Source organism: Oculina patagonica, chromosome 12 (assembly GCF_052425735.1).
Source record: "Oculina patagonica isolate OP01 chromosome 12, crgOcupat, whole genome shotgun sequence".
Taxonomy (NCBI): domain Eukaryota; kingdom Metazoa; phylum Cnidaria; class Anthozoa; order Scleractinia; family Oculinidae; genus Oculina; species Oculina patagonica.
In genome coordinates this window covers 13,456,664-13,483,764 of record NC_135769.1, presented here as the reverse complement: position 1 = coordinate 13,483,764, position 27,101 = coordinate 13,456,664, and the positions used below count along the sequence as shown (strand labels likewise).

Here is a 27,101-nt window from a genome sequence, read left to right as displayed (position 1 = left end):
CGCTTTATAGAACCAGCCGGTAGAGGGTTTAGCGAGGGGTAGGTACGTTGTGTACACGTTGTGTATGGGAACAGTGCATCCCAGAATTCTTAGCGTGTTTTCTTTTCAATATGTCGGCGCAAAGTGAATCTGTTCATGCGGACGAAGAGACCGACAAACAGATGGACGAAACATCGGAAGAACCTGAATCACAGCAGACTGTATTGACTTTAGAAAGTATCCTTTTATATATGGTATGTTATTTTTTTACTTGGTGCCTTTACGTAACAGACTTATCGGAAGAAGTTTATAACTTTTAAATGCTGTATCAGAAGTGCTTTTATAAATAAGTTTAATTCTGGATAGGACACGTCACATGTTACAACTTCATATATGTTATTTACCGGCTTTGGTTGGTCCGTATCAAGTAAAACCAAGGTCTTGACTGTTTCAAGACGAAGGGGAACGCTTAACTGAGTACGGACTGACCAAACAGGGCCGGAAACACAATTATCTTTTCATGCTAATTAATATAATTAACAATTAGATTATGAGCTCGAGATTTCTATCGTGTGATAGTTGATGAGGGCGAAGCCCGAATCAACTATCACACATAGAAATCGAGAGCGAATAATCTAATTGTTTTAGTATAAATCTCCTAGACGTTCAAAATTTAACAACAAGACAGGCTCTCGTTTTTATTGAATAATGATGTAAATAAGTCACACAACACGCGGATAATTGACAACTGCACCACGTTGCATTGGCTTCTGTGTGCGCGTTTGCATTTCATTCACGATTTATTGATACCGTTATATGCCAGAAACTGAAGGAAAAGCCAAGTTGTTTATTGTAAAATGACGATTGAAAGATGTACTGACGTACAAGGGCCCCTGAAAGTCAAGTTTTTAATTAAAATTCGAAAACGTAAAAGATTAAAAAAAAGTTAAGCGAGTTGTTCGCAAGGAAGAAACCACATTGCACTGTTTAGCTTCTGTGTGCGCCTTTGCATTTCATTCACGATTTATTTAAACCGTCGTTTGCTCGAAATTGAACTAAAAGCCGGATTTTCATTGTAAAATGACAATTTAAAGATAGACTGACTAACAAAGGCCCTTTGGAAGTCAAGTTGTTTTAAATGTAGGAAACGTGAACGATAAGAAATTTATGAAAAGTTGAACGAGTCGCCCGCAACCTTGAATTCGCTTTCAATTTGTTGTTCTATTTAAGTCTTATTAATGCATAAAAAAACTTGCAGGTCGAATCTGTTTAGACTTTCTTTTACTGCTCCTCGATGGGACGATGAAACTGTGTTAGTTTACAAAGAAATTTTTAACTTTATTTCTACAACATTTGTTGGTGAAAAGCATTTCTGAATGTTATAAAATTATAGATTCGCCCGCTTTTAAAAGCGTAAATGAATTTAATTGCTTTTCTTACCGTGTATTATCTTCATTACATATTTCGGTACAGTCTTTATCTTCTCCAGCATCGCCTGGAATAGTAAATAATCCAAGTCCTTCTTTACGGTCAATTTAAAAGGGAAAAAGCGGCGACCATTCTGCTGACAACCGCACGCTGTTTCGCTACTCACCTTCTACAACAGAATAGATAGTGAGTAGCGTAGCCAATCAGAAAACAGATTCGTGATAGAACGCTAGTAGATTTATACTAAAATAGAATAGAAACCCACAACGATTGTGTTGCAAAATCTGGGTTTGTAACGTATTATTATCCATTCACTTAATTCTGAGGCAAGAGTGAAGAATAATCTGTTTGCTACCGGTATGTTAAAGAATAAATAAAATTTCTTCACTACAGTCGAAGCTCTCGTAAGCAGACACCCTCAGGACGTGAAAAAAGTGTCCGTTACTGGAGCTGGCCACTTACGAGAATGGTTCTCGAAAAGCGGCCACTAGAGGTGTAGGGGATAGATGGCCGCTTACGGGAGCTTGCCCAGCTAACAATAACCGGACGAACGTAGATGACAACAAAACAAACACTAAAATTTCATACTGCAATTACTGTAAATCATTGCGACGAACGGCGATGTGAAGTTGATTGATAAAAACAAGATACCGAAGTTTTTTTTAGGGTTTTCTTTGGGGTGTCCGCTTACGGGAGCTTAAAAACAAAGAAAAAGTCTAAGTCGTAATCTGTAAAAAGTGTCCGCGGCCGCTAACAGGAATGTCCGCTTACGAGAATGTAAAAATACAAAGGTTGTATGGGAGTTAAAACGAGGTTTCAGACAAGGCGGCCATAAGTAGAGCTGTTCGCTTACGAGAGTGTCCGTTAAGAGGGCTTCAACTGTATTATTAGGGTGGTAAAGGGGTTCTATGTGTAGCGTGATTTGAGCAAAAAATAGTGTGTGACGCATGAAAATCAACTCAAATATAGCTGTGATATGTGAAATGGCAGTCTAGTGAGATGCATGATCTGCTTATTTTTAGGACCGTGATTCGTGATTCCAGCTGAAATCGGTTGTGAAAAACAAAAATATAATACATACTCAAAATCAATTTGCGTAAGTAAATCAAAATTGACAAACGACTCGAATCAGGAAACGAGTGCATTTTCCAACCTTGAACTTTGATTCTCAATGCTTGATGCTCACATTTTGAAATTTGAGTCTCCCAGATGCTAGAATCTAGTTTTGAGGATCAAGTCAAGACTGTCAACTTATTTTTGAGTGGTTACTGTAAAGTTCACACATTAGAGATAAATGATAAGCAATTTTCGTTTATACAGGACTCCAAATGCATATTTAAAATCAGTTCATTGCTTTTAGTTCAATTGTGTCTGCTTGTCCATTAGTTGAATATTCTTATGGTTAAACATTTATTTCCATTTTGGACTCAAGAAAGGTGTATCTTATTTTGTGAGAGAATAAAAATAATGTATCATGATAACTCCTTATTGGGCTTCAAGCATACTTAATTACCGGTATAAATTATTAAATAAAAATAATTATTATTACTGTAAATATTGTGTGCTTCATGTAAAACATATGCCTTTGTAAGTAAGTCAAACTTATCCTGAGTTTAGAGAGACTATAATTATAATAACTATAAAGATATTATTATAGAGATACAGTGTATTTGTCCACAAAGATGACTTTTACTTAACGTTTTGTTCAAATCAAGTTCTGCCAATCATCAAAGATGCACAAGGACAGCATGGGCTTAGGCATGGGGACTACCAAAGATATAGGTATTCTAACAGCTTGTTTTCTACAGGGAAATTGGGAGTGTTGATCAATTGTCTGTTTGTATATGAAACTAGAATTATGCATCTCACAAGGCCTTTTTAAGATAGGGATGGGTGTATTTTTTGGAAGGAGGAGTAGAGGTTCCAGTTTCTTTGTTAAAAGTCTATCTTCATGACTTTGTATTTAATTTTCTCTTGTACTGGTGAAACCGCTTGAAACTTTGTCTAGCAGTATAGTTTCTTTGGGCCATTTATTCACTTCTTTGTACATTGTAATAGTAGTGAAGATGGATGTGTAAACATCTAAAACACGTTTACATTTTTGTTGTTTAAATGTTATTTAGAAGGGAAAAAACAGTTTTTTGTTTTAGCTTTGAAAAAACAAATTCTGATGATACATGTAAGCTCTGGCAAATAATATAACAGTTTAAGTCCGCTATGCGTACATGTGTGGACTTCCATTATGAATTATTTCACTGTACATATAAGCACTGAAATCTAAGTTGATAGTCATTTGGAATATCGACTCACGAGTGAACAACTTAGGCCCGGTTCAGACGCCGATCTTTTCATGAGCCGAACCTAATTCCTTGAATTAAGTACATGAAAAGATCGGCGTCTGAATCAAATTAGAACGGCTATTTCAATTTGGAACGGCTCACCCGTTCTTCCCGCCTGGCTTGGCCGAGAATTTCGCCTGTGGAAAGCCTTTGGAATGGCTTTGATTCAGACGCCGTACTTTTCGTGTGCCGATCCCAATTCATAAATTATTATAATGTATTTTGCCATGTATTAATAATTCATATTTATATTATAATGTATTTTGTATTAGGAACGGCCAAAAAGTACGGCGTCTGAATCAAGAGGCGTACTTTTGTCAATTTGGGTCGGCCCAAATTCGAATTGAGTTCGGCTCATGAAAAGTACGGCGTCTCAACCGGACCTTAAAGTTTGCAGTCGAATAATTTGAGACACGAGACGAGAAAACAAAGAACTTATCAATCGATTACATGTAATTTTTTACAAGACTGTTAGAAGAAAACAAGTACCCTTCACTTCATTTCAAGGAACACCTTAAGTTGCCGTTGCCGTTTTTGGGGATGTCACACAATGCTCCAACACTAACAAAATTGGCGTTCTGTCCGCCAACACAGTAGCCTGAATTTCAGACGTCTCTCTCTGGTCGCCTGCTCCTGAAATTCAGGCTACCAACACAACTGAATAAGTCTGCAGTGACTTTTAATGATGTTACCCTAAACACGAGACCTTGACAGCTAAAAACATCGGTGTTCTGCAACTAAACACCCTAAATACTACCAAAATCAGTATTCAGAAAAAGACCGTGACTTTCCCGTACCGTTCATATCCCCTCCCCCCCCCCCCCCCATCGTCACGTAGTTTACGACAGATGCCATTTTTTCATGGAAATAAAATCCCAAAATCCTAAAAAAGCTAGTTTTTAGTGTAGTGTTTACACTACACTCATGCATTGACTTGAGATGGGAAAGCAAACGCTACGCTAGGTGTTAGATAATGCGCAGTCAAGTGGAACAAGTACGTAGACATGAATATGCAAATTAGACAGGAACGGGCTTGTTATTATGACCTTTTATCCATGAATGTTCTCAAGCAATGGGTTAAAAAGTTCTCCCGCCTGCCAAGCGTCGAATAACTTGTTTTAGGTATCACTTCCTTGGCGATCTTCAAGAGGAAATGTGAACCAGAAAACACTCGAATTTTTGCCGGTGAAGTTTTCGCGGGATACTCGGGATGTTATATTTTTAGTTTAGAGTTTAAACTACACTCATGCGGTAGATTGTTTGTTGGGTGAAAATTCCTACGGAGATAATGCTAGCACAGAAGTGGAACAAGCATTCCATTCATTTCAAAAGATCGGCTTTCAAATAGCCTGCATTGCAGCCGGACGTGTCACCAAATCTACTTTCAGAAGATCGAATGTAATTATATGTAAGATTTAAATCCTCCGGCGCGTTTCCAAGTATGAATTACAAGAATTTCTTGTCTTTTGCCTTAAAAGAAAAAGCAAAAACATGTCAAAAAGCGAGTTGGCAAGTAAAAATTTTTTGATTTGTCAAACATGAAAGCGAATGTTTCCAAATTTATATTTAAAGCAACATGACCTTTTCCCTACATCAACAATCCGTCACGCAAATTGAACATTTCCTAAGTATTTCCATCTATGAATGAAACTTTTGTTTGAGAGCGGAATATTTCCTCAGAAGAAAGCTTTCAGACCGTCAGACATTATAAGGAGAACTCGTGCCGTGTGAAATCTTCGCAGTGCAAAAAACAATACCTCTGATACTTTCACTGCTGATACCATCTTTTGAAAAAAGGAAACATTTACCGCGTTTTTCTGTTTTTTTTTTTTTTTTAAGTGGAAACTGTTGCTTTACTGTGAACTAGGTTTGTATACGTAATTGGACTACATGCTGTCCAATTTGGAAATAATTTGATGAGAAAAATTCCGAGGGCAGCCAAAATTGGACGAGGCCGTAGGCTGAGTCCAATTTGGCTGTCAGAGGAATTTTTTGAATCGAATTATTTCCAAATTGGACAAGCATGTAGTCCGGTTACATATTAATTATATAGCTTGTAGTCAGTCAATCCAGCATAAACAATAAACTTATGTCCAGAACGGGATAAGCAATCAACAATAGTAGGCATATAAACACAGCACATGCAACTCACTCAAAGCATTGTCTACACAAATCAAACTTAAACAAAACAGTGCAATTTTATTCACCTGAGTTTCGATGAGTTTGCGAAGCTTGCTACAAAGTGAGTGAAAACACTGCATCAATCAATGAAAGTCGTAAACAAAATATCCGAAGAGCGTAACAACTTCTTGAATCTGACATACTCCGTTCCACTATATCGTTCGTACTTCATCGCCGTCTTTTCTTTTCGAATTTCAGCAAAAAAAAAGACAGAGAATTGCGTCTAGCTCATGGCTACGAATATCTGAAAGATTTCTTGCTTCGCTTCGCTGCACTTACGTTCACCCAAGTTTTGTACTATTTGAGGTGTTTTGCTCTTGGTTTTTGCTTCTTAGTGTAGCTATCTCCTCTTCTGACAATGTAGAAAATTTCTCTTTGTTGTTACTATTGCTGAAAAGCTCGAAAAGAATGTAAAAACGTAGCGAACTTGCCTCTGAATTCCGCCATTGTCGACTATAACAATGCGACAAGTTTACAGGGCTGACGCTATGCTTTGTGCTAATTGGCTAATATCCGTCACATGTTGTTTTTTCTTCGATTTGATTGGCTGAGACAAAACTGTCCAATTTTTCTTAAATTGGACAGTTTGTGCATTTTACCTGAAAGTCCTAATTGAAACTATCCAAATTTAATCTCAAATTGGACAGTTCTCAGAAATTAAGGAAAAATAGCTGGGCTGACAATATAGGATTTACTGACAGCTATATAATTACATGTAGAAGGTTAATCTTAGTTGCTACATATATTTCGGAGTCAAACACTACACTCTCCGATTGGAGCACTCGTTGAAACCAAAAGCCTACCCTTACCGCTAACAAGAAAGGATACTTATTTTCATTCAAAAAGAAATGTTGCGTGCAAGCACGTGAACTGTCTCAGATCGCCTGTGTAAACAACTCCTCGATAAACTTATTTTCTTTATTCAATGCGTTGCTGCCGTTTTATAACCTTTCTGGGAAAAGCACGTTTCAATAAGCTTTCACTAATGTATAGTTTCTTAGTAGCTTGCCTAGAAAGGCAGAGTAATATTTTTTTTCTTCAAGAAATATTCACTGTTCTTTAATTTTCGAGTCGGTGGTTTGAGGAGCGGCAAAGGACTCAATTTCAACCAACAATTAAATTATTTTGTCGCACAGTTTCAATATGCAAATTTTACGATTTGGTGTTATTTTTATACTTTAAGGACAATGTTTTTGGGCAGTTCTGAATTCGACATCATTCATGACTTGAGAGCCAAATGGAGTACGTGAATTATATTCCGGAGCCCAAGACATGTCAAACAACATGATCATCGAGCTTGTTTTGATGACTCATTGCGCATTCATGCTGTGTGTATTTTCGGCAACCGATGCAGTTTCACCCTTTTCACATTTGACCCACATTTGAACACGGAGAAATATCCTCCTTCCTGAAAGAGTTTCATCCTTTTAACACGGAGAGTTACTTGTGCCTCTATAAATACGAGTTTCTTCTTTTTCAAAAGGAAATTCACTTCGACTCTTCGCGAACAAGTCTCTTTTAGGCAGTTGATTCCTTAACTCGCGGCGCCGCTTTTACGAGACAGTCGAGACCTTACACTTGCCACAAGTCGACTCTTTTGAGTGACAAAGTCGCTTCTAGATTCAGGAATAAATTGCGACTTACTCGATACTGATCGAATGGTTCACTGCCACCGAAACTTCGGATTCTCCGAACACTATCGAATCCGGCTTCCGTAAGCACTTAATTGAATTACGGAAAGTGACCCCCCAATCGGAAAAAACTGCACCATAACATTGTGTGGAAATCCACACAAAAATTGTTCAAAAGTTTGAGGTTGATACTATTTCATATAATTTTCATGTTTTCGCCTGAAAATTGTAGGTGCGTGCAAGAATATGGAATGGTAAATCTCCAAACTTGATGATGTGAAACACAAAACAAGTTCTGCAGTTGTTAACTGAAAATCACAGTCTCTGAGTTTCTCCTTATTTTATAGGCAATACTGTCAGAGGAGGTTGAGGCGATTGTACAAGACTATGAATTTCTTGCATGGTTCTCGACACGCATTTAAATCAAAGAAAGTAACACAAGAATTGCTCAAAGATGTAAAGTAAGTGATGCATTCTTGATCATGTTCTGTAGTTGTAACAAAGGACTGCTGGAACTAACTCTTGTAGAAATACTCCAAATGAGCAAAAGAGATACTTGTACTGTAACTAAGACAGTAAGTTAAGTAAACACATCAGTATCAAAACTCAGGCAAATTATACAACATGGTGAATTTAAATTAAAGTACTCACTTTCTGACCAGTTTCATGTGTCCAGGCCATGTGAGCTTTGTTGATTCCACTACAAAGTATAAAGAGGCAGGAGTTTTGTTAAGTTAAGTAGCCAGAATTCTTAAAAACTATTTGGTTTTAGGTCTGCAGGACCCATTTGACAGCTTTAGCCTTTGGCACAATTTGGTATTTTCCTTTGTTTTGTATTGATTATATTGATTATAATACATTACCATAACAAAAGAAAATACCAAATTGTTCCAAGGGTAAAACTGAACCACAACATAGACATTACTAATAATAATATTATTATTGTCAGTAACTACTTGTATTTATTGTTGAATATTTAAACTGTTTTCTCAAGGTATTTGCACATTCCTCTAATGGATGCAGAGAGGGCTTGGAGCCATGCAATGGAGTTGAAACTTTTGGCTAACACTGAACTACGCAAAAAGTTTCATTACATCAGAAGGCTGCGCAAGGCTGCAAGCCATGCTAATCAATTGGAAGAGCTGTGTTATGCTGATGCTTGTGATGCCAGGACTAAACTTGAGGCCCAGGTATAGAATAGTCCACTTTTTGAGTAATGTATTTAATCTCCATTTCCTTCAGTGTACAAAGATAATCTTATGGGATTAATTAAATTTTGAGAAGAATTGTGACCTTTAGTTTGCCTTTTAGTTTTATGAGTTATTTACCAACACAATAGCCTGAATTTCAGACATCCCTCTGTGCTCGCCTGCTTGCCAGAAGGGACGTCTGAACACATTTGGGCCTAATGCCGTCCGGTGACGTCACTACACTTTGGTTTTAATTCATGCAGAAAAGTTTCTGTCGAGGCCATGAAATTGTGAAATTACAGGGTATAAAATTGTTTTAATAGTAAACTATTGAAAACTTGAGACAAATGAATGAGACTTTAATCGACTGCAGGCTATATTCTTTTACGGAACCGATTTAATCTGAACTGATTTGCTTTATCTAGCGATCAAAATATAATATGTTACGCAACGGACAAATACAACACACTCGTGAGTACTTAAATAAATCAATTTAGACGGTTACAGAGGCATCAAGAAACGGAATTCAAAAATATCCTACTTGACTGTGGGCACTGAGTTCAGAAATCACTGGCTCATCGAGGCTGCAGGACATAAGCGTCGAGCGGCTTTGTTGACAAAACAAGAATACATATAAATTTGGCAAAACACTGCATGTCGAAGCGACGAATGCCGCCAACTTAAAACCTACCGATTTCCATTACTATTCTTCATCCGTAGGTAAACTAGTAAAGTAATAAACTCAAGGTAAATGACTAATAAATTCATTTCTGGGAAGGTGAACTCTTTCGAATTCTTTCCAAACGTTTTCAAATTACAATCCTCACGCGGTAAAATTCAGTCATAATTTCACATAATTATGCAAATAATTTTTAAATCAACCAATCAAAATCACTACCCGGTTTTCGGGTAGTGACGTCACCGGACGGCATTAGGCCCAAATGTGTTCAGACGTCCTTTTCTGGCAAGCAGGCAAGCACAGAGGGATGTCTGAAATTCACGCTACCAACACAATAGGCTTTCCAAATATTACACTGAGATTATTTACAGGTCTTTAGAATATAGCCGCTGTATACGCGCGATGGAATTCTAGCGGGCATTATTTTTTATAGAACATAGCTGAAAACAATAGAAGCCCGGTACCCCGGATGTGCGAATTGTTTGTCGAATTTCGCTGAACGCGCGACTTCGTCGACTTCGCCTCTATTCTCTTGTTTTGTTGTTTAAATGATTATTCAAAGCAGCAAGTTTTTATCAGAAACGTTTTACATGCTTAAATGGAAGTAAGACAGTGCCAAAGGAAGCGACAGATAAAGATAGAATCGTTGAAATTTGTTGTTTTTCTTTGGAGTTGTGTACGCCGCAATTTTGCCGTGAACTGCCAAAATTGATTGGAAATTATTTAGCAAAACAAGCTGGACTCTAGAAACGCTTTGAGGTAAGAAACCTTTTTTAGCCACAATCTGAAGACAGAACACTCCACTTTTGTTCTTTTTAAATCGAAATTAGAGGCAAATTTGAAAAACTTGCTGCGAAACGAACGCATGGAAATTTTCATTGAATGAAATTGAAGTAGGCTTGAATGCGTAAATATTTCAACTAGATTTGTCGGCTTTGTGAGAGTCTTTTGGAAGTCGGAGAAAGGACTATAAATAGGAAATATGAATGAAATGGTATCTTGGTTTATTTATAAAGAAGCCGCCAAAGAAAGGAATAAACTAAACTTTCACTTTTACCGATGTTGCGTGCGTTTGTAAATGCCGTGAGCGGCCGTGAGCGGCTGCGAGTCTTGTGAGTTTTGTGCTCTTTACGCTATATTCTAAACCCACTAGAAGATGGTTTTCCTATGTCCTATAAGAAAATAATGCATTTTGAGGTCTATGAAAGCAGCTGAATGCCCTCGCCATCCACCAGCAGCTTTTATAGACCTTAAGCGTGCATTATTTTCTTATAGAACATGGAAAACCATCTTCTAGTAGGTAAATAGATCTATGTATATTGGATGCTCCATGTGCTCTATTAAACTTAAAAAGTGCATTGTACTGTATGGTTCATCAGGGTGCAAGAATTGAAGATCTACAGTGTTTTTTCTGTTTTCTGCATGTTAAATGTATATTATTATTTACTGTAGATACATGGACGTAGAAACCGGTAGCATACAGTGTATACTATCAAAGAGCACTCCAGTTTTTTTCAAACACTTGTCTGAGAAATACATGTATATTAATTCTAAATTGTGTTCTCAAATTCCTCAGGGGAGGGGTGACTCCCATATAAAAGAAATGGGGATGCTCAATGTCTCACTGAGAGGTGTAAATGTCCATTTTGTATAAAATTGTGGTGTCCAGAGTGTGTCAGGAGATTTTTATAATCTGTGTTTATTTATTTGAATCCATAAACAGGCTTATGCAGCTTACATGAAAGGAAATGTCAGCTTTGAGCTGCAGAACTGGAAAGAGGCACTTGAATTATTTGGCCATGCTAGGTAAGTTTATTTATGTCATGAAAAATTCTACATAATTTTTAGCCAACATGGTGGAATTCTAAATTGGTTACACTGGCAACTCAATCATACTTGCTTTTCACCTGAGGTGTGAGTGACTCCAGTTATTTGTGAGTAACTGCTATGATTTTCTTTTCTTCTGTCATTGAATTAGTGAATTATTCTTGTTGCTGGTGGTTTGTTCAGTTAGACTGCTTTGCTACATGTAAATCAATATTTTAACACTTTTATTTCCACCTAGCGTGACACATGAGGCTTATCATACTCTTTTGGTGTGATACAATAACAAGAATTTGTTAAAGCAGGTTCTGTGGAAGTTATTTAAAACAATTTACATGTATGTTCACATACAATTTGCACTAGCCTGTGAACAGTATAGGGAACAACAATATCGTGAGCAGAGCAAGCTGTAGAACAGCAAGCATGGCCTGGGGAAGAGAGAGCTCGTTTTTTTGCCCTCTACCCCACTAGGGATCCTGTTCACAGGATAGGTTTGTACATGATGTGCTGCACAGTTTCTCTAATTTTCATGCACTCAATTCCTGGTTTAGGACCATCTATGAAAAACTAGCTGGTGCATTTTCTGAGGAGCAGCGTAGCATGTATCTACAGCGGGTTGAAGAGATCACTCCTAACATCAGATACTGTGCCTACAATCTTGACGAGGGAAGCACAGATATCAGTGATCTGATGCAGCTGAGGCTGAGTGCTGCTGCTGCTGGTGGAACACATGATCCAGTGCTAACAGCCAAGATTGATGTGAGTACATGCTTATAAGCCTGAAATGAAAAGTTTCTTGTTGTAACAACGATGAAAAAGATTCTGCGTTCTGGAAAACCTTGCTTACAAGCTTGTTTTAGTGTATTGTAGAAACGCTAACTTGATTTTAAACTCTTTTGGTTTTCCATTTCAGGAGGTCATTGCTCAAACACGAGATAAAGAAGCTTCTGCAATGACGGAAGTGAGCTGGCGTGGCCACACTGTGCCAGTTAAGAATGAGAAAGTGCGCTCATTCATACTGCATGCTCAGCAAAGTGCAAGAGAATTGGACAGAGCTGACACACTGGATAGCAAGCTGACATTGTATGACAATTTACTAATGGAGTGCAAGGATGCTCTGCAAGCCATCAAGGATGAGTTGAAGGGAGACACTGTAAGTTTGTGCCATTTATTTGTAGAGAATGTTTGTTAGATGTTGTGTCTGCAAGTTAGCCTGGTTTTTAGTGTTTATCCTCTACTAGCTACTCTTCAATGCAATGTTTTTTAGGTATAAAATGTAAAGTACTGGTAGAATTGTCTTTATGTCACAAAAGCTTTTTTTCTTTTCACCACATGAAGCTTGTAATGAAGTGACTGGGCATGTTACTTCTTTTCCTCTACCATGTCAAAGAGCAACAGTGCCAATTTTTTTATGTACATTTCGCCGATAAAATATATTAAAAAATTGAGGTGAGAAGTGCTTGCCTTCTGGTACCTGGTTTATTAGCCGAATTAGTTCCTATCGACAAACAGGCTGATGGTGAAGAAAATTTTGCCTGTTTTTTCTAGATTTCTTTCCATAGTCCTCCAAAATGAGAGGCCCTCACAATCCAATTACGGCACTACGAACTATTGTTTATTTTCAACAATTTGCAAAAATCTCATTGCATATGCACAACATCATTTCTTCACAATAAACTACCGGTACGTCATTTTCTTGCATGCAAGGTTTGTGCTAAAAATAGCCTACTCACAAGAACTTCTGTTGCAATAAAATGCACAGATTTGGTTTTAATAATGCTGTGACAGCAAGCACATTTTTTATTTGCTAAATATTTAAGCACTGTTTTCTGTTTTGTAGAGTGCTGGCAAAATGCGTTCTCAAAAGACGGAGGCACAAATGGGAAATATGCAATTTCTACACATTTACATCACATACATCCGGCTGAGTAAAACAGTGGAAAGGAACTTGCTTATGGCTGAGTCAATGAAGAGTTGTTTGCCAGCCAGTTTACAAAATTCTGTTGAAGAAGCACCAGCAGATGCTGGGCCTGGCAAGAAGATTGCTAAACCTGAGGACCTTGTGCGAATATATGACAACATTTTACAGGTATATTTATTTTCATTTACAAGTATATTCCCTGAGAATCTTTATGTTTAAGTTATACATTATATTACCAGTATATAAAAACAACTTTATACCACCTCTTTACACCATTTTACTTAAAAGGCATAGTTTTATAAAATAGATTTAGCCAAGCCTAAAAGTAGTGCTCCCAGGTTATTTACTTTACCCTTTATTCAAATTTGAATTTACTCACCAAAGACAGAAAAATTAAGGACTTGAGCCTGCGATACAATGGAAAACACGACCTAATCAGCAGCTCACTTAAAAACCTTACTTCGATGAGTTCTAAACCTGAGCCTGCGATATGGTTGTGATACTGGCCAACAGACACCTTATTTTGATTCCTGTCAATTGACAATAACATGGATGTCCGATATCAAAAATGTAAGCTGAGGTTAACCTTTACGTTAAACCTTGAAAAATCAAATGCATGGTTCTCCTCCTAAATCTATGGTCGAGGGGCTCTGCTCTACAGTCTTTTGGGCTGCTGGAAAGCTCTTCGTGATTCACATGATTCTCCTTGTTCCATATTGGTTGTGGGCCTCTGCTCTGCGGTCTTTTTGGCTGCTGGAAAGCTCCTCATGATTCACATGATTCTCCTTGTTCCATGGTTGTGGGCCTCTGCTCTGCGAAATCATGGCTGATTTGCCTCCGCTCTCTGCTCTGACTGAAGTTGGCAAATAAAATACATTTAATCATATTATTATGTTACAGTTTTGGTACAACTTTGTTTAAGGATTATTTCTACAATGAACAACACAATAAAATATCACTGATTTGTTTAACTGTATGTACAAATCATGTGTTAAATTCACTTGTAGAATCTGTCTGACATGGCTGATTTACCTGGGATTGACCAAGATTTGACTTTCTCCAAAGAGATTGCTGCTCAAATGCTGGAATACAAAGCCCACAGGTATATAAATCTAGCTGGAGGAGATGGCAGCTGCTTTCTTGTTTGTTTGTGAAGAATAGTAACTCAGCATACTGTAGCTCTCTTCTTTGGGCAATTACGGACAATTCATTTGTGAAACATTAATATTTGATTAATAATCAGGCAGTTGTGATAGAATTATCAGTCGATTGTCAGTTAGTACAAAAAGATTGACATGGATAAGTTTAATTTGTGTACAGTAAATTTGTTGCCAGGGAGATACTTAAAATTTAAAAAAATGAAAATAAAAAAAAATATTTTCTAGATATTCTTGCAGATAAACCACACCACTTATTTGAAGCAATACATGATCTGCAAGTTTTTAAGACAACTGGACACTTTCCTGTTATTCTTTTTCTATTTGCAGGTGCTTGTTTGTGGCCCATTCATATTTGTTGGCAAAGAAATGGCGCGAGGCAGTGTCACTGTATAACCGTGTATTGAGTCATGCAACCTCTGCTGTCACGCATTTCCAAGAAATCGAATCACACACCAAGGTTAAATTTGTATTTTATTTTACCATAGTCTTAGTTAAGTAGTTACATATTTTCTGCAAGTTCATGAAGTAATTTTGTTTGTTGTTGTGCATAAGGTAAAGTTTTTTTGTTGTTGCACATTAGGTAATAAGCAGTCTCCAGGAACTGATGTCACAAGCTCAAGGTTTTAAATGTTCTGCCCATGCGTCCTGTATTTTAGGTAAGATGTGCTACTTAAAGTGCAATTTTATTTGGATGTTTGGATGCTAAAAGAAAGACATTATCTGGTCCTCAAGGTCTGCATGTACATAATTATCACTCACTACTGGGCGCAGCTTGAACCTAATCTTAAACAGATTTCTGTTGTAGTCATACGTTTCATCTTGACTCAATGTCAATGCTGTGTAAAGCTCCCTTTCCACTTGTTTTACCTCCCCCCTCCCCTTGCCAGGAAGATAAAATAGTTTAATTAAAAGGGAAGGATTACCAGTATTTATAGTTATTTGCCTCCCCCTCCCTCCTACCCATCTGCTCTCCTCCACAAGACGGTAAAAAAAAGCCGCCGGGGGGGGGGGGGGAGGGGCGGCAGTAATATGGTGTCATTTTGTGGTGTCATAACCCATTAAGTTGCCAGAATTAAAAGGAAGCTTAAACATCACTTGACATGGTTCATATTTCTTACACTTTTCTCTTCATGCAGCAAGAAAAATGTAATGCCAGTAAATGATGTAAAGAATGAGACAGATTTTCGTTTTAGTACGTGGTCGTTTCTAAAACGCATCGCAATTGACTTTTATTTTTGACAGAAAAAGAAGTTGTGGCAGATGAAATAGCTGATATGTCTTTGAATGAGAAGGTACTATATTTTTTCTATTTCTTTATTTCTATTTTTTGCCTCGTTAGTTTCATGTTTGTTTTTGTCGTATTGTGTCTGTGAAACTGAATTTGCCTCTTTCCTCCTGCCCCCTTTGCCACACCTACCACTGTGCTCAGTGCTAGACCGTCTGAAAAGAAGTGGCAAAATTCAAAGCTGCAGATACCGCTGGAGCCTGAATTCTTTTCAGGTTTCTTTTCAACTGCCTTAGTTGTGTATACCGTATTTAAAAATAGGTCACCAAGGGTGACATGAGTCTAATGCCGTATGGCATAGTGATACAGATTGCGCGGTTTTCGTAAGCCGGTTAAAATTGGTTAGAGGTTTGTGTTCGGGAGTTTAATTTAAAATGCTTATAGCAAGCTAGGGGCATCGTGGATGATTATGGATGAAAACGAAACAGTCATAAATGTTATATGCTTCACAAAATTTAAAGTATGAACAGGAGTTGATGTTACTTCTTCCGTATTGTCCGTAAAAGCAGAAACGATTAAACATTTGGACAAGATTGCGTGACGATTTACAAAAAGCATGTTCATTACAACAACGGTTGAAGAACTTCACATCGTTTTCTTTCAGATTTTTCACTATTTTCATGATGACTCTTGAAACAGATTTTGCAATAAAAGCACTTGAAATAGTGACTGTTACTCCATTGTACTGTAAGCACTTAGTGACAGATTTTCCTAATCAAAAGCCCTCTGGGCTTAGTGTCTCGTGTCACTTTTTAGAGTTTATTTAAAAAAGAGATCGCTTTTCACGTCTATTTATTGCTTGCAATGATATCAAAAATTGAAAAGCGTGTATGTAACATAAAAAAAAACAAAATTCAAAGTACACTTCAGCATCTGGCCGTTGATCAGTTATAGGACTCCAATAACAGCAGAAAAAGATGACAGACGGATACTTAGCTGTGGAAAAACGCTGTATTGCACTTTGGTTCACTAAGCATACATTCTACTGTATACTTATACTATGACTTCCATGTGCTTTCTTCACGCTATATAAGATATCGCTTTGGGTGTTTATTCGTGAACGCTTAGCCTGTTAAGTGATAATGACAAGCGAGTGGTGATGATTTTGTTAATTCTTATAACCACTTCTCCTGATTTAGTATTGATATTGTGAGGAGAAATTTGGTTTTGGTCACTCTTGAGCCGGTCTTAATGTTTTTGTAACGCCAAAGCTACAACGCAGCGGCTGAAGAAAGTGTAAATTACAGTCATTTTCTTCGCTATTTTCGGCCGGCCCGCGCTTAGACTCTGGTCTGCTTATTGGATGAAATCTACTGAATGAAATATTCTGCTAGGTTCTGCTTAATAGAAAACATTCGATCTTGCTTGACACGTGATTCCGCGCGAACGTACGCAATAAACTATGTAGTAGTGTTTAACTCGCACAAATCTCACTTTTAAAGAGAGACTTTAACTTCTACACAGAGCTTACTATGCTGTACCATAACTGGTCATAACTTTAAAATGGTTGGGTATTCAATCGACTAACGATTCAAACGATTCAAACCTTTTGTTCAAACGACATGTGCTATGCATATGTGTGCAAGATTAACTTTGACATTCAATCCCGAACCGCCAACTAATTGCTTAGATTACAATCCCTCTTTAACCCCGATACAATCTGTTGCCGCGGCTAAATTTAAAAAAAAGTTGTCTACACAAAGATAAGAACAATGCTTACAGATCGAACAACTGATATTTACATCGTCCTCTCTTTCAGCAACATTTTTACCATTAGGTGAGGGGGGCAAAGGGTTTATGCGTGACACGTGAAAAGGGCAAAAATTAGTCCGTGACGCGTGAAAATACGGCAAAAATTAGACCGTGACGCGTGAAAAATAGTTAGAAAAGAAACGTGATCCGTGAATTCTGCTGTTTCAAGCATACGTGACACGTGAATTTGGTTAAAACTTGTGCGTGAAACGGGATCACGAACCCCCCTTTGGTATCCTCTTAGGTATACTAGTTACGTTGATATAAAAGCTATATCTGCTATATTCCACGACTGTAATCTCTATAAATACAGCTGTAACAGTAAATATCCTGTTGAAACCTCCACCATTTTCCTACGCGTTGTAAGCAGAAATGATTTTCAACTACTTTCCAAAACTCTCAAGATAAAATAATAGATATCAAATGAAAGCACGCTATTCTTTAAATTGGCAAGGTGAAGCTGTTATTCTGATACATCTCACAATTGCACAAATTAAAACTTTACAAGCGACCACAAGACAAGACACTCCAAAGAGATTTTAGAGCTTCATGTTAAAAACTGCTTTTCTCGCTCAATTTAAGTTGCGGTATACTAGCGTTTTATGCACAACAACGACAACGAAATGGGCACGAAATGTACACGAATCAGAAATGGGCACGAATTCTAAGCGCTCCGCAAAAGAACTGAATAATTCAGTATCGAGCACTCCAGTGAAGCCAAGTGCTAAACAAATGAAAGTACAAAACGATGGAGAGTCCGACATTATGAAAATATTGGGTGAAATTAATACCAAACTTAACAAATTAGACAACATAGAACAACACCTAGCACGTGTCGATGTTGAAATCAAAGAGCTGAAAGACTCCTTCACCTTTGTCAACGACACGACCGATGAATTGAAGGAAGAACAGAAGAAGCAAAATTCATCAATTAAGAGTCTAGAGGAGAACATCGCAAGGATCGAAGCACGAAATGCCGAATTACACAGGGAACTCGTGGATATGAAATCACGATCAATGCGATCCAATCTTGTATTCTACAACCTTCCAGAGCAGGAAAAGGAAAATCCTTCTGCCGTATTGAGGGAACTGCTTGAAACAAAAATGGGCATCAAAGAGTCTAACGAAATTGAAATTGAGAGCCCACAGGCTTGGTGGAAAACGAGACGATGGAAAACCTCGACCTATTGTGGCTAAATTCCTACGATATCAAGATAAAGAGTACATTCGGAAGTCTGCATATCTCCTGAAAGGCACAAAAATCGGAATAGCAGACCAGTTTCCGAAAGAAATTGCGGAAGCACGCAAAAAGCTCTACCCGGAGATGAAAAAAGCAAAAAATGAAGGACACACTGTAAAACTTATTAAAGACAAACTTTATATAAATGGCCAGCGTTACAGGGGAACATCAGCCAACGAAGAGCAGATGCGGTTTTAAATCGGATGAATGTCGCTGGACCTGTAAGCTAAGTCTGGATTAAATCGTCATTTAATTTAGAGATCCTTATTCTAGCAAACTAAAACCTTAGTTATGTATATATTATTTGATTTTTTAACCTAAATCACTATTACTAACGAGAGTAAATCATGTAATTTTTGTGATTTCGAAATAACCCAAGATCAAAGGTTGATAGCATGCAACATCTGCAATAACTATTATCATAATAATAGGCATTGTTTACGTATAACAAATCTGTCTTGCACAGATAAGGAGTTCATTTGTTATCAATGCGTAGATGCTTGCTTGCCGTTCAATAATTTTAGTGATGACAGCTTTCTTGAAACATCCGAAAATGGAATATCTTTACTTGACCGAAGCAGGATAGAAAATATTGAGTTTAGCCCATATCAACATGATCTACTAGAAGTCCAGGAGAATATCAATGACAGAGATATAGTACCAAATTCTACATCTCATTTCTACACATCATCCGAATTTAATAGTTTAGTCGCAAAAAGACAACTGACTGAGAACAAGTTATCTTTTTTACATTTAAATATTAGAAGTATGAGAAATAAGTTTGACGCTTTGTTAAATTACTTACATTTGTTAACCCATAAATTCTCAATAATTGCGCTTACTGAAACTTGGTTAAATGATATGGATGGTGACAATTTTAAAATCCCTGGGTATAACTTAACTAAAATTAACAGGCAGAATAAAGGTGGAGGGGGGATTTGTATTTTTACTAGGGATTATATTAAAATCAAAATACGAAATGATCTAGTCAATGAAGAGAACAATAGCAATACAGAATTTCTGTTTATTGAAATGTTAAATGAAAAATGTAAAAATATTATCGTTGGCATAATGTATCGACCACCAAGTAGCAACTTCAATGGTTTTAAAAATGATATTAATACGATTTTAACTAAATTAGACAAATCGGATAAGCCGTGCTATATTTTGGGCGACTTTAATATTGACCTTTTAAAATACGAATGCAGTAACTTCTCAAATATCTTTTTTAATCAGTTGTCATCCTCAGGCTTCATACCACTTATTACAAAACCTACTAGGATTACCAAATCAACTGCGACATTAATTGACAACATCTTCGCTAACAATGCTAACAAAATAGGGCATCAAAGTGGCATCTTATTAAATGATATATCCGATCACCTTCCTATCTTCACTATTACAGAACTCGAGACGAAAAATTGCCCTGTAATAATAATAATAATAATAATAAATATATTTTTATAGCGCCTATCCAGGCCTGCTCTAGGCGCTTTACAAATGTTTAAAAAAAAATATATATATATATAATAAAATCAATACCAAATTCAGGTAGTTACACAACAAGGAAAATCGATAAAAAATCTTTAGAACTTTTTGCTGACAAAATAAAAAATTGTGATTGGCAATCTACATTATCGAAAAGTAACCCGACTGAGTCGTATGAATCATTCTTTAAAGAATTTTTCGAAATATATGATAATTTTTTTCCACTTAAAAAGTATAAATCAAAAAATATTAAAAGGTCCAACAATCTATGGATATCTAAAGGCCTAATAAAATCTTCAAAAACAAAAGAAAAATTATACAAAAAATTTATCAAGAGTCCTACAATAAATAATGAACAAAAGTATAAAAAATACCGCAATAAATTAAACCATTTAATACGAATTGCTAAAAAGAATTATTATTGTAAAAAATTTAGTCAAGCTCAAAATGATATCAAATCTACCTGGAATACAATCAATCAATTACTTGATAAACAAAGATTAAAAAGCTACTTACCAAGGTTGTTCTTAAATGATAAAAACGAAGAAATAAATGATCCAAATTTGATTGCAGATAATTTTAATGATTATTTTGTTAATGTTGGGCCCAAACTCGCTAAAGAATTCAGCCATGATACTGATAAGTTTTATAAATATCTTAAAGGTAATTATAAAGATTCAATTTTTTTATATGACACAAGTCCTGACGAGGTCAACAGAATAATAGATAAACTAGAATGTAAATCTAGTTGTGGTATTGATGAAATTAGAAGCAAAGTTATAAAATATGTGGCTCCTTATGTATCTGTTCCATTAACTCACATTTTTAATCTGACTTTTGCTACCGGTAAAATCCCAAATGGTCTTAAAGTAGCATTGATAACACCAGTGTATAAGGCATCCGAAAAAAATGTATTTTCGAATTATAGACCGATCTCCGTACTTCCATTTTTTTCTAAAATACTTGAAAAACTAATGCATAAAAGACTGACTGACTATATAAATAAAAATGGAATATTTACTGACCGTCAGTATGGATTTTGAAGTAAAAGTTCTACTAATCATGCGATAATTGAACTTGTCGATAAGATAACAAAAGCCATTGAAAATAACGAATTCACAGTAGGGATATTTCTTGATTTATCAAAAGCATTTGACACGGTAAATCATGATATCCTTCTAAAAAAACTTTATTTCTATGGTATTCGTGGCAAATGTCATGCTTGGATCAAAGATTATCTTTCCAACAGAAAACAAATTGTTAAATATAATAACATAAGGTCAAAAGAAAAGATAATTACTTGTGGGGTCCCACAAGGATCTATTCTTGGACCGTTACTATTTTTAATATACATCAACGACCTTACCGACTCAACCAATAAATTATCTACTATTCTATTTGCTGATGATACTAATCTTTTTTGTTCAGGTAAAGACCTAGATGAACTAGAATTGTTAATAAATGAGGAATTAGCTCATGTCCAAGAATGGCTAACGCTAAATAAACTAACTCTAAATGTAAAAAAATCAAATTTTATTATTTTCAAATCTCATAAAAGGAAACTGAAAAAACATTTGAGTCTAAAATTAAACAACGAGATGCTACAACGGGTTGAACACACCAAATTTCTGGGAATCATAATTGACCAACACCTGACGTGGAAAGACCATATAAATTATGTCACTAAAAAGATCATTAGAACTACAGGTGTGCTTTGTAGAATTCGCTTTTACATTAGTCAACCACTCCTGAGAATGTTGTACTATAGTTTAATATACCCATACCTTTATTATGGAAATATCGTATGGGCTAATACTTATCCAACGCGATTGGAAAAGTTGTTTAAATTACAGAAGAAAATATTAAGAATAATAACTTTTTCATCATACACTGCACCATCCCTTCAAATTTTTAAGAAACTAAATCTTTTAAATATACACCAAATAAATGATCTACTTATCGCCTCATTCAGTTTCAGCCTTAATAGCAAAGTACTTCCACCTTATTTTGAAGACTTCTGCATAGAGAACTCTAAAGTGCATAGCTATAATACTAGAGGATCAAAGCAGCTTCACAAGACATTTAACAGAACAAATTATGGGAAATACTCCACTAGGAAAAAGATAATTAACATCTGGAATGAAATACCAAAGACTATCAAATGCTCTGCATCTTTAAAAATCTTTAAAACGAAAATGAAGCAATTCTATTTGCAAAATTGATACTGACATAGATCTTATTTTGTTAATCGACTACATAGCTTAGCTCAACATCATTTGCAATGGTTTGTAAATTTTTTATATAATTCCAATCTCTGATACCATCTGACTAAAATTAGATAGCGAACTTTTATAAGGGAGACTACTTTGTAAAAGCCCGCGAGGGTTTCCTTAGTCTTCCTCCCTAATGCAGATTGTAACAGACAAATATACATGCTGTATTATTCTATTATGGGAAATAAAGTCAATTCAATTCAATTCAATTCAACGAAAAATTTACAGGCAGGTCCATCTAATGACATCTTGTTGATTATTAGACACTTCTGCTTTTCAGATCCGTTCTAAAACTCATCAATATAATTTCTCTCTTTCGCTTAGTACATTGTATTATGCGTTTGTAATAACCTGGTGTATTTCATTCTTCTTCTACGCGTTTTCTGCTTGAGTTACAATTAATTTCATTGATTTTCAGTACAATCTTGTCGGCAAAGGTTAGAATGTTATTTTAAGAACGTAAAACTTGTCTGTATTTTTCTTGATAACTGCTGGCTGCAGCTCAAATATATCCAAAATTGAAAAGCGTACAGCTAATTTAAAGAAAAAAAAATGTGTCACATCTACGTGTATTCCTCTTTAGAGCTTCATTCATGCATTGAAAAGGCTGTTGTTGTCGTCTAAAAGTTGTGTTCATTGTAGCGTGGAATTCACAGCAGGATATATGAAGCTACATGCAGTGCCTCTTGACTCAGGTCAATCTTCGGGTCAAAAAAATAAAAAACAATGTATGTTTTGCGCTTTAGATTGACATTTCTGCTCTTCAATCCTAAGAAAACTCATCAAATATAATTTCCCTCTTTCGGTCATACATTGAGTTCTACCTTTACCTCAGAGCCGAGTGTAAACGAGGCTTTGCAAATCGAAAGTGTAAATGTTTCTCTCGATGAATCAGAACCGCCTGAAGAAAGAAAGGCAAAAAAGTACGACTCCAGACTGGCAGAGTTCTTTTCTTGAAATGTGGGAAAAAGTATGGAACAGCACAACGCAAGATTTGAACAAACAAACGCCACAGTTGACATTTTTAAAGATTTGGCATCAAAATAATTGTCTTTATCTAATCGTTTATCTTCTGTTATTAAATTGTTGTTATTCATGCCACAAAGGTCACCCCTTTCAATACAAAGTTGTGCAAAAGTCACGTAGCAATCATAGTCTTTTTTAAGATGCTCGTTTTTTGTTCAACCTTTTTCAACGCAATTCTCCAACGAACTTTCGAATTCAACATGCCAAATGCTCGTTCCACTACAGATCGTAGCGCACCGAACTTTAGGTTTTAAACTTTCGCTGCTCCTGAGTCAGGCGTCCTCTGTCCGGGTAGGGTTTCACTAGCCAGTTCGTTAGCGGATAGGCACTGTTGCCAGTTAAAAGGGGCCTTATTTCTGTTCCATTTTTATTGCCTGTTGGACCACTTAAAATTTGCTCGTTTGCTACAAGTTCAGAAAAAAACGTCATCTCTTTTTAGCGTGCCTGTATTTTTACATAATAAGCCCTTTACAATAAATACTCCTAACTTACTGTTTGATAAACCAGCGCGTTAGTTGCGACCTTTGTAAAGAAACATTAGTTCTTTGATATGAAATTCCGGCGGCATCCGATCACAAAACAAATGTTGACATGGCGGGAAAATTCCGCGGCCTCACAAAGCAAATGTTGACATGGCGGGAAAATATCCCCCTGTACAATTATCTCGTGTCGTCATGACAACGTCGTCATGACGACACGAGACAAAAACGGGTGTAAATGCTCACGTCAATATAATGATGACCTTTTGAACGCTGGAAACTAGGCAATTATTATCGAGCTACCATACACAGGAGCGAAGACTGTTTATCATGATGTACAAATTTCGCGAATCATCACTTCCATATCAATGTAACCATTTTATGATTTTTCTAGCTGTAAGAAGAACTTAAGATCTCTGAGAGTCGTAAAAGCATGAAATTCGATTTCAGTGTATGGCAAAGGCCGGGACAGTGTAATACTGCAAAGCGGCCAAACAAACGCATTTTGATTTAGTCGCGTAACTTGATTTACATTTATCCATGTACATCTTTTATTTTTGAAGGTTTTTGTTTGCACTGTAAAGAAAAAATTGGTCAAAATTCGAATGACTTAAATACAAAAACCGAGGTAAAGTTTTCTATTTTTTAAAACAAAATAAATATTTGGTCGCATTGTGTAAATAAACGCGAGTCGCCGTCGAAATATTTTTTCTCAAAGACGTCTTGCTTTTTAAGCAAGACGAAAACACAAGTGCTTAACTGAACTGAAAACGAAGATTTATTTTCACAAAAAGCTTACAAATGTCTTAACTGGAAAATTATTTCGTCCTGTTCAAGTGTTGAATAATCGTGACTTGAGAAAGAACTTTTAATTATGCGTGGGAACACGTGTCGCTGATTGGCTGTTTTTAATTGAAACTAATCGTGCGTGTCCGTACGGAGTCCGTTCTTGCAGCTGATCATTGTTTTCTACATTACAGCGAACGATTATCGATCCCGAACCATTCCCTTGGGATTGCTAACAGCTTTTTTCATATAACAAAGAGTCTAATGCGCATGCGCAAAGCGCACGCAAGCATTAGACTCAACAAACGTAGCTACAAAAGGCACCAACCCAATCGGACTGTCAACGCGTTCATTCTCAGTCAGGACTATGATTGCTTATGTTTTCCTTTCTTTTGTTTCCTTAATTTAGCCGCTGACTGAACGCTTGGATCACTATTTAACTGACCAGTCACTCACAAGCAAGAAGCCGCAAGTGACTGCATTTCCACCGGATTTTGAACCAGTTCCTTGCAAGCCTTTGTTCTTCGACTTGGCACTGAATCAAGTGAAATTCCCGTCCCTTGCCCACAGAGTAGAGGAGAAGAAGGCTGGCGGATTAGCTGGATATTTCAAGGGTTGGCTGTGGGGATCTGGAAGCTAATGAACAACGTTTTAACACTAAATAAAAGAGAATCTTCATAGATTATTCTCCATGCTCAAATATGACTGATATGAGTGAAATGAATAATAAAGATAAAGTATTAAAGTGTCAGTTGTCGACTGTTATTTTCCGGTGAATTGTTTTCTCAGGGTTACGTTACCGTATTAGTCTCCTGTTGTTGTTTATTGACCGTGGGAATCCATGCTTCTGGAGTCCCAATTTTGCCGCCCTTGACGTTGTTAGGGTGTAGTATTATGTTAATATGTGTTGTGATTCAATTTTATGTTTGGTAAAATCTGGTATTTTCCTTTGCTTTTTATTTATAATGATGTATTACATGCACCAGAGCAAATGCAAATACCAAATTATACCAATGGTAAAATTGAACCACAGCATAGCCACCTCTGCCAAAGCGGTTGGTGGCTGGTACTTAAAGGGGCTATGTCACGCAATTTTAGGCAATTTCGGCACTGACCAACTGGTCATAGTAGTATTGACTCAAATATCACAACAACGGCTTAAAACTGTAGAGGAACTCAAAAGAAACGCAGAAAGGCCAAAAGGGGCATAGATGGGCGAAATTTGAGAAGATTACAACGGATTGCGTTCGGGTAAACTTGAAAAACGTTGGCCCGACTTTTTTCAAGTTTATCTCAATTTGTATGAAAGTGTCATTTTCAATGCTCGAAAATCATCCTTCTTTGTTATGTGGCCGTGATTTTGCCCGATTTTGCCAATAAAAGTCTTTGCTCTGCCTATTTGAAGTTTAGGGCTCTTAAGAAACGAAAGCTAGTGGTAACCACGGGTTAGGAAGTGCGGGCCTCGAGTGAGTTTGCACGCTTTTGAGATTGGACCAGAAATAGGATCCAAGCTTACATTTTTAAAGCGAAAAGAGATTCCACAGCGAGAGGAGGTGGCAGTTATTTGCGTTTTTCTGATCTGTTTTGGACGCTAGTCGTCTGAAATCGTTCGGTGGCGTCATTTAATATTAATCCTTTCGATTGTGTAGTAATTTCAGAGGTTAGTTGATTTTTCATTGCATATTTTTGTCATGATCTGAAGAGCCGTCGAACGGTGTTGTTAGCTTTATACGTGTCATATGACACATTTTGAAGGAAACGTTTCTCGCATTTTCTCGGGTTTTAGGCCGTAATCTTTCCATAACGGAATAGAAGGTTCGTTAAACTTTGTTTTTGCACCGGTTTCAACCTCCGCTTTGTGCTCGCCTCTTATTAACGTGGCGCGCACGTTAAACGCAATACACTGGTCGCTGTCAAGATTAGGGTTGCGGGCCTCTCTTGGGCCCGCAATTACCTTAAATACCATGACCTAGCCAATTTAACGGCGCAGGTCTGGGTGCCGGCCAGTCCAATATCCCAGTATCGCGGGAACCATTCCATCCCTCCCTACTTATCACTCTTTTCCCTCTCTCTTTCGAAAACAGAACGCCTGATCGCAGGTTATTCCAGCATCGATGAGATAAACTTTACCGCATTCACAGAGAATCCTGTAAACATAAACATAAACTACGCCATCTTGCTTGGTTAGGTGGACAGCTTCCTTCGATCGCACCAAGTTATCTTAGTAGTCTGAGAAATAAGGAATAGAATTGCAATATGTGACTTGAATGAGGCAAATTAATCCAAGGCAACGACTTTTGGTTCGATTTGTCGGCATTTCAGCAAACCAAAGAACGCCGAATTTAGTATTTAATTTTAATCCTTTACTGCACTGGTTAGCTTAGACTTGCAAGGAACTTGCAAGGGACTTGCAAACGCTCGTTAGAATCAAGCGCGAAAG

General features: G+C 36.8%; 1 protein-coding gene across 1 annotated transcript; it reads left to right on the top strand.

Annotated features, from left to right (window-relative positions):
* The first annotated feature begins 99 nt into the window (after positions 1–99).
* LOC144632690 (signal recognition particle subunit SRP68-like) lies at positions 100–25,412 on the top strand. The gene is made up of 13 exons (XM_078491394.1): positions 100–216; positions 3,123–3,189; positions 7,906–8,019; positions 8,553–8,748; positions 11,151–11,233; positions 11,803–12,010; positions 12,165–12,404; positions 13,092–13,340; positions 14,180–14,274; positions 14,660–14,789; positions 14,913–14,988; positions 15,575–15,624; positions 25,071–25,412. The coding sequence occupies exons 1-13, from the start codon at positions 111–113 to the stop codon at positions 25,299–25,301; spliced, it is 1,845 nt and encodes a 614-aa protein (XP_078347520.1). The 5' UTR covers positions 100–110; the 3' UTR covers positions 25,302–25,412.
* Positions 25,413–27,101: the final 1,689 nt, after the last annotated feature.